This window comes from Mus caroli, chromosome 11, assembly GCF_900094665.2.
Source record: "Mus caroli chromosome 11, CAROLI_EIJ_v1.1, whole genome shotgun sequence".
Lineage (NCBI taxonomy): Eukaryota > Metazoa > Chordata > Mammalia > Rodentia > Muridae > Mus > Mus caroli.
Genome location: NC_034580.1, coordinates 97,374,208 through 97,382,709, shown reverse-complemented (window position 1 = coordinate 97,382,709; position 8,502 = coordinate 97,374,208). Strand labels below are relative to the sequence as shown.

At 44.2% G+C, this 8,502-nt stretch overlaps 1 protein-coding gene across 1 annotated transcript in view; it reads left to right on the top strand.

The window, feature by feature from the left end:
- Brca1 (BRCA1 DNA repair associated) overlaps positions 1-8,502 on the top strand; it is a 61,771-nt gene that overhangs the window by 46,717 nt on the left and 6,552 nt on the right. Inside the window, exons 17-19 of the mRNA XM_021176032.1 lie at positions 1,855-1,932; positions 2,371-2,411; positions 6,560-6,640. Coding sequence (XP_021031691.1) covers positions 1,855-1,932; positions 2,371-2,411; positions 6,560-6,640 — 200 coding nt within the window. The remainder of the gene's footprint in view (positions 1-1,854; positions 1,933-2,370; positions 2,412-6,559; positions 6,641-8,502) is intronic.

Sequence of the window (8,502 nt, the reverse complement as noted above, 5' to 3'; positions counted from 1 at the left end):
CCTGTCTACCTGCTTGGAGTTCAGTGCGTATAGAACAGACCAAATCATGGGAGAGCAAGAGAGGCAGAGAAGAATTAAGTCTTCTCTGGAACTCTGGAGACTAGCTAGCTACGTGGCCTCTGGCCTGAGTGTGGCCGAGTAAGTCCTCTAACCTTAATGTGGAAAGGGGAAAGAGTGGAGCCACTCACTTGTGTGCTTTCTCCTCGGTTAGTAGTCTTAATTGTGCTTGTATAAGATAGCTCTGGGAGCTTTCACTGACTGTAAGTCTGAGTGAACAGTAGACATTGCAGGCTGCTTCTCTGCACTAACCCAAGCCTGATACGTGGAGCAGGTGAAGCCTTTGAATATTGTGGAGTGATAATCTAGGTGACATCCATGTGCTGGGCACAGTGCTTTTCAGAGTGGCAACTAATAAGCTCAGAGAGCACTGAAGACAGATGGAGGAAAGAACTCAGTGTAGTCCAGGGCTCAAGCAGTGGCTCGGTGGACCCAGGTTTGACATGGCAGCTCACAGCCATCTATAACTCTTGTTCTGGGGGATCCAGGGTACCTGTGACTTTAGGCTCCAGGCCTGCATGTGACATGTAGACATACATGCAAGCAAAACATACATAAAGTAAATATAAAACAAGTGATTTTTAGTAAAAGTGATGTTTGACAAAGTAAAGGAATGAGACTGAAGGGGCCAAGATATCCATCTTTAAGCATCTGAAAAATTGTCAGGCTTCAGAAATTTAAAAACAAAAAAAAAAAAAGCCACTATTCCTGGGGATGTAGGAAGTATAACTTATGGCTACACTCTAAAACCTGGCTAACAGACTCGGTTTTCTGGTGTACTCGTGCCCCTTCTGGGGTATTTCTGCCCACAGGGCTCTAGGCTTTTCCAAGGGGCCCAAGGCTCTTTGACTCTTTGCCTTAAGAACACTAAAATCTAGGTTCCTCCTTCAGTGGATCGTACCAGGGGGCAGTGCTCATTAGAATAGGTGCCAGGACAAGCTGTGGCAAGCTAAGTACTATTGAAGAGGGGAATGGCATTGAATTTTCGTACATTTTAAGCAGCAAGTTTAGATGAAAGGTGATAAAGGCTGAAAAGGGAGCTTTAAAATACAAATTAAACCTAAAGTAACTCTTTAAACTCAAAAGCAATACATTTGTTGCTTTGTGAACTAAAATCAGCTTTTATAGCATTTGAACAAAAAGCTTCAAAAAATTATGAGTAATTCTGTGAGGCAAAATGGCCACTTCTACTTGCAGATGGCCTGCTGGGCTTGGGCTTCAGTTGAATACTTTTCTCCTGTTTAAATGGTTTTTTTCTGTTTGCTTAGTTCTTCAAAGGGGCCTTTGAAACACTAGGCGATAAACAGATTCTTCAGCCACTGCTTATTGAAATACAAAAAAGGGATAGCTATAACAAGACTTTTCCTGTCCCTCTCAGGAATACGGGGGGTAAGGGTCCCCTGGGTAGAAATTGCCTGGGTGAACTTCTGTCACGTCGGCATTTCTGATTTAGGATCTTTTCTCAAATGTTGGACTTCAGCACTATTTTCTTCTCTCACATATCGCTGTCTGATAAAATAGATCTCGGTCCATATCAGTCACCACTACAGCGTGGGTAATCAACGGGATCGAACTCTTCAGCTAACCTTGGCATCTCAAAGCTGAGGCCAGTGATCCTCTGATCTTAACATGGCGTCTGCTTCTTCCAAACTTGTAAACCCCACACCTGGTTGTCTGTCATCAGAGGTGAATCACCATTCCAGACTGATCTTGAGCTAGGGCTGGGAATCCAGCTTTTCAGGGGCAGCGCCTCTTATTCTCTCTTCCTCAGCCTTTGGGTGTTTTTCATTTTTGCAGATGCTGAGTTTGTGTGTGAGCGGACACTGAAATATTTTCTGGGCATTGCAGGAGGAAAGTGGATAGTTAGCTATTCGTGTGAGTACACTGTGGTGGAGGGGAGGGGTCGTGTCTCTGCTGCTCCCTTTAGCACCTCAGAGCTGCATTTTACACCTAACATTAACATGTGAGGTTTCTGCTGATGCCAACTCTGAGCACCAAAGGGTCTCTAGTGGCATCACAAAACTAGCTTTGTCTCTAGGTGCGTGTCGCTTTGTTCAGATCCACTGGCATTGCTGAGAAAATGATTTCTTTCATAACTAGTAGGGCCTGATCTCCTCTGAGCAGAGTTAGCATATGAACAAGGATTCACTTAATAGTCGGTGGGAACCCATGCACAGCAGCACTTTTATAATGTGTACACTAGGTAGCAGCTGTCTCAAGCCACGAGCCCTGTGAATCGCTGAGCTTCCCACCTCCACAAAAGGGACGTGTTTTTCTGTTCTCTGTGACTTACCTTTTCTGTATTCTCTTCAGGGGTGGTCCGGTCTATCCAAGAAAGAAAACTTCTGAATGTGGTAGGTACCTGATACGAACTAATCTGGGACACCTCGTATGGGTGTTGGTGTGTCAGGTGGAGGAGGGTGTGGATCTACTTTCTTCCTTCAATTCACATCTCTTCCTCAACAAGGGGACCATCAGGAGTGATGCAGAACAGGCCAGGAAATGCCATATTCTTATGCGTTCTAGGTTTTAAAGGAAAGTCTTTTCTTTGGAGAAAGAATTTTACAGATTAAAGATTCGTAGGAACAAATAATGAACCACCTCCAGGAACAGGTGGGTGATTGATGCACCTCTGTGAGCCTGGCACATGGCAAGAGCCTGTCTTTGGGTTGATTGGTTCAGTTTGTTGTTGTTTGTTTTTTGTTTTTTTGTTTGTTTGTTTTGATACAAAGTTTCTCTGTGTAGCCCTGGCTGTTCTGGAACTCACTCTGTAGACCAGGCTGGCCTCAAACTCAGAGATCCGCCTGCCTCAGCTTCCCGAGTGCTGGGATTACAGCTTGCACCTGGTTTAAGAGCCTGCCTTTTCTTTCTTTCTTTCTTTCTTTCTTTCTTTCTTTCTTTCTTTCTTTCTTTCTTTCTTTCTTTCTATCAGAAACAGGCTCCACAGTAATATAATGATAATTATTATCATTGTTGTTATTATTTGAGTTTCATGTATCTCAGAATGGCTTAGAACTCCTGATCCTCCTGTATCTGTCTCCTGAGTGCTGGGATTATAAGATTTTAGGTATGTTCCACCCTGCTAAGATTCTCCTGATTCCTTTATACACCTTTGTAGGAAACTTGCTATTCACCATTGTTAAAGAAAAAGACTTTGGGTAGGGATGTGACTTGGTTTGTGCTTGTCTTTGAGGCCCTGGGTTTGAGCTATGTAGCCCCTCACAAATAATGTGTTACACAAGCTTGTTATTAGGCTCCGAGGCAGTGGGAGAAGGTCATTAATCCTGAAACTATATGGGTTCAAAGCCAACACAAGCTGCTTGAGAGCCTGTCTCAGAAAATAATTAATATGCTAATATATCTGTTTATAAGTTAGTTTCCTTCCTAGAAACGCTGCTTTTTCTAATACTAAGAAGAGTGTGAGGTAAATCTGGTAAGCACGTAGGAGGAAGAATAAGTTTAGAACAGCCAAGAGCTGATGACAAGAGATCACACAAAACAAAATCAGTGGAATCTGTTTAAAACTGTGTATTATGTACTATCCTGATTTTAATTTCACTTAAGGACCATTTATTGGGAGCCTACTAATTGTCAGTTAGGAGGAATAACAGTAAACAAGAATGACCAATTCCCTGTTCTGGAAATGATGTATGGAGAGATATACAATAAACAAGAGGCCAAGCGAAGTCTTTTGTTATTTGTGACCTAAATAACAAGAAAGAATTGTCTTTGAAAAATATAGAGAATACTTATAGGTAACAACAGAAAGCATAAAGATTTGGATGTAGGAGTGAGTTTGGCTTACTAAAGAAAAATCTAGCTGGGAAGTGGTGGTGCACGCCTTTAATCCCAGCATTTGGAAGGCAGAGGCAGGCAGATTTCTAAGTTCGAGGACAGCCAGGGCTACACAGAGAAACCCTGTCTCAAAAAACAAAAAAAAAAAAAAAAAAAAGACCATTGTAGTTGAATACGGGGAATTAGTTTAGGGAGGGACCAGAGGTGAGATAAGGGAAAGGAGTCAGCCAAGGGCCAAGGCAGGTCAGATTTTGTGTTAACCACAGTCATAATTTCAGTTTTATTTTTAGGATAATATGGAGCATGGATATAGACTCTCTTTTGGGGATCGTTTGAGTTTTTAGTGTGGGGAGGTATGTGACTTGGCACATGTGTGGAGGTCAGAGGACAACTGGTAAGCACCAGATGTTGGTTCTCTTCTACCATGTGGAGGCTGAGATCAAAGGCAGCAAGATCAAACTTGCCGTCAAATTTGGCAGCAAGAGCTTTGCCCACTGAATGAGATACCCCTACCTTTGCCGTTCCTGCTTCTCAAACACTTAGAGCCTTAGTTTCACTCCCAAAGGCTTTCAAGCATTCTTCCTGAAAACTTCCACCTCCCAAAATAGTTACTATGAAAAAAATCTGAGTTTCTTTAGAATGGGGTGTGTGTGTGTGTGTGTGTGTGTACACAAGAGAGAGAGAGAGAACCCATCAGAGACAACTTTGTAGACCCTCCTACCTTTATATGGCTCTGTGGTAGACTCCGGTTGTCAGGCTTCATAGCGGGCACCTTTACCTACTGAGCCATCCATCCCACTGGCCCCATCTTATCATTGTGACCTATCTAACTGTAAATCTCTCAACAGAACTCTGAAAAACCCTAATTTCTTCAGATGACAAAATACAGTTGATTTAAGTGACCAAGAATCCTCCAGTTATCCTCTCACAATGTTGGCAGTTTAATGTAAATGCTAAGTGAATATTTTGAGAAGATACAAATGTTAGAAATTAAAATGCATTTTTAAAAAATCAAGTCCCTAATCCCAGCAATCAGGAGGCAGAGGCAGGTGAATTTCTGAGTTTGAGGACAGCCAGGGCTACACAGAGAAACCCTGTCTCAAAAACCAAAAAAAAAAAAAAATCAAGTCCCGGTGGGATGAAAGCCAACTGATAGTTTCAACAAAGATTCTCTTTGGGGATGTTGGGATAGCTTAGGTGAAGGTACCAGCTGCCCTGACCATTGGAATGCAGACCTCAGGACCCACATGGAGATGGAGAGAACCAACCTCAGCAAATTGTTCTCTTAACTTCTACATGTGCGCCACACAGTAAATAAATAAATAAAATGGTTGCTGTAATAAATTAACTTTAGCAGCTGAGATCCCGGTTGTCTTAGTCAGGGTTTCTTTTCTTTTTTTTTTTTTTAAGATTTATTTATTGATTATATGTAAGTACACTGTAGCTGTCTTCAGACACTCCAGAAGAGGGAGTCAGATCTCATTACGGATGGTTGTTAGCCACCATGTGGTTGCTGGGATTTGAACTCCGGACCTTTGGAAGAGCAGTCGGGTTGCTCTTTCCCACTGAGCCATCTCACCAGCCCTAGTCAGGGTTTCTATTCCTGCACAAACATCATGACCAAGAAGCAGTTGGGGAGGATAGGGTTTATTCAGCTTACACTTCCACGCTGCTGTTCATCACCAAAGGAAGTCAGGACTGGAACTCAAGCAGATCAGGAAGCAGGAGCTGTTGCAGAGGCCATGGAGGGATGTTCCTTACTGGCTTGCTTCCCCTGGCTTGCTCAGCCTGCTCTCTTATAGAACCAAGACTACCAGCCCAGAGATGGTCCCACCCACAATGGGCCCTCCTCCTTGATCACTAATTGAGAAAATGCCTTACAGCTGGATCTCATGGAGGCATTTCCTCAACTGAAGCTCTTTTCTCTGTGATAACTCCAGCTGTGTCAAATTGACACAAAACCAGCCAGTACACCGGTCATTACATCTAGTCCACAAAGTAATTTCCTTACTTTTGGTCAAAACTTGTGATTCTGAATACCTAAAGTAGATTTGCTGGCTTTACTTCAGATGAACGTGGGCGCGTGCTCTCTTTCTCTCTCCCTCTCTCTCTCTCTCTCTCATTATTTGAATGATCTTTTTGTGTATGTATACATGGGTGTTTTGCCTGCATGCATGTCTGTGTGAAGATGATGGATTCCCTGGAACTGGACACAGCTCACAGACAGTTGCAAGCTGCCATGTGGGTGCTGGGAATTGAACCTGGGTCCTCTGGAAGAGCACTCAGTAGTAGTTAAGTGGACTTGCTACTCTGTCAAGGAACCAGGGTTTTATTCCAGCAGCCTCATGGATTCTCACAGCTAATTTTTAACTCCAGTTCCAGGACATGTATATGGTACAAGTAACATACATTTAGGCAAAATACTCATATACGTAAATTAAAAAGAATGAATGTTTAAAATATATTTTCTAAGACAAGGTCTTACCTGGGTTTGGTGGCATGTCTCTTTAATCTCAGCTCTTGGGAGGAGGCAGGGTCAGGCAGATTTCTGAATCCCAGGCCAGCCAGGCTCCACGGTCTTGTCTCCAAAAAATAACAAAGACAAGGTTTCATCATCGCTGGCCTGGACATGAGTGCAGTGCCTTAATGCTTCATGCCTGAGCCGTCACCCACCCCAGTAATCACAGAGGTTTGTGTTTGGTTTCAGCATGAATTTGAAGTCAAAGGAGATGTTGTGACTGGAAGAAATCACCAAGGTCCAAGGCGATCCAGAGAATCCCGGGAAAAGGTAAAGTCCCTCTTTATGTGACAGAACCCCAGCCTAAGGCTCTGCAGCCAGTTGCTATGGTGAGGTTAGTGTTTACCTGGTAAGGCACGTGGCATGATTGCTATCAGACCACTGGCAGGGCAGTGGAGACAGGTTATTGTTTTGTTTTGTTTTCTAGCCCAAGAAGGCAAATGGAGTACTTGTGTGCCCCATAAGAAAGAGAACATTAGGCTGAGGGTGCAGTTGTAGTTTGGTTCCAGTCTGAGGTTTAGATCCTAGCTGATGGTGACAGAGCTTGGACCCCGGAGATGGGAAGCCTTTTGTGCTTCCTGCACCACGGTGTCTTTTCTCTAAGCATCACATGAGTGCTGGGTGAGCAGGGTGGTCCAGCCTGTGTGCACAGAAAGTGGTCCACAGTTTTACAACACTGTGATATGTGTGCTGTTATTACCTCTATTTGATGTTATTTCTTTACATGAGAAAATTGAGGGCTGGTCACTTAAGTTCCCCAGCATCACATAACTATGGAGGTGTAGAAGGGGTGGAGCCTGTACACCTGCGCTGCAAGTCTAAATTCACAAGTGTCTTGGCTTCGCAGGAGCAAAACAGATTCTCCCTGCAACTTTGCAAGTAAGAGTAGGACACTCGATGGCTTTCCCCAGCGTGTTATAGCAGATGGTGCAGCCGGAAAGCCATCTTCCTTGCAGGAAGAAGTCTTCCCAAGATTTCGCACCTGCCTGGCAGGCCTGAGCCAGCTGCCGTCTCAGTTACTGGATAAGTGCTTGTGTTCCCAGGCTGCTTTTCTTTTTCAAGTGTGCACCAGCAGGTGTTTCAGAACATTCCCACACGGAGGGAGCACCTTCTGTTCCTTCATAGAAACCTGAGAGGAGACCAGTAGAGGGTGTTTTTCTAAGGAGAACTGCTCTGGACAGGACCACAAATCAAGCCTGGAGTTCTGAGCCCTGGGATCAGCCCATCCTCTCTCTGAGCCTATCAGATCCCTGTTCCAGATGCCAAGAACAGCTGCCCACCCTGCTTCCACTTCTCCTTGTTCCTCAAGGAGTTTTCTAGGAGCCGACCCTTTGTTCCTATGCACAATTAGCAGTGGGTCCCTTCTCCCTCCAGATCCCTCAGGATCTCTCTCACATTCAGAACAGCACTGGTGGAAATCGCTGGGGCGAAATAGTGACATTCAGAAGATACTAAGATGTCACTACAGTATTTCACAAAGAAATCTATTTGCAGAGGTGAGCTTCAGATTTCTTATCTCACCACTAGACACTGTCATCAGTAAGCGTCAACCTGGATATGAAGAGCCTTCTCAAGGCAGCATTTGTCTCCAACTGGCTGCCTGAGGGAACTTGTAGCATTTCTGAGCATTAGGTCCTGTCAACACGTTGGGGATCTGTTTTATTCGTACAGATTGGGAGAACGGCAGAGGTTCCAGAACTGCCATTCCCAACAATAACTGATTTGCCCGCTGCTCCTTTCTCCTGCCTGCAGTGTAGGATGAAGTCACTTCCAATGGAGCTATCTGTGTGCTTTTAGCCCCACGATCTTCTATCTCAGCCTCTGTGCCTAGGTGATTTTTAGACCCAGACAAATTTTGTGTTAGTGTCATTAAAGGGTAGGAAGATGGTCATAAAAAAGGGTCACTCAAATGATCTATGAAAGTCCTAGGTCTGATGGCACTCCTGTGATACTAACACTCAAGGCTAAAGCAGGAAGAATGCTAGCTTGAAAGCCTTTCAAGAAATCATGCCCGTGTACACATAAGAATTTATTTTTCTGAGCTGGGCGTGGTGGCGCACGCCTTTAATCCCAGCACTTGGGAGGCAGAGGCAGGCGGATTTCTGAGTTCAAGGCCAGCCTGGTCTACAGAG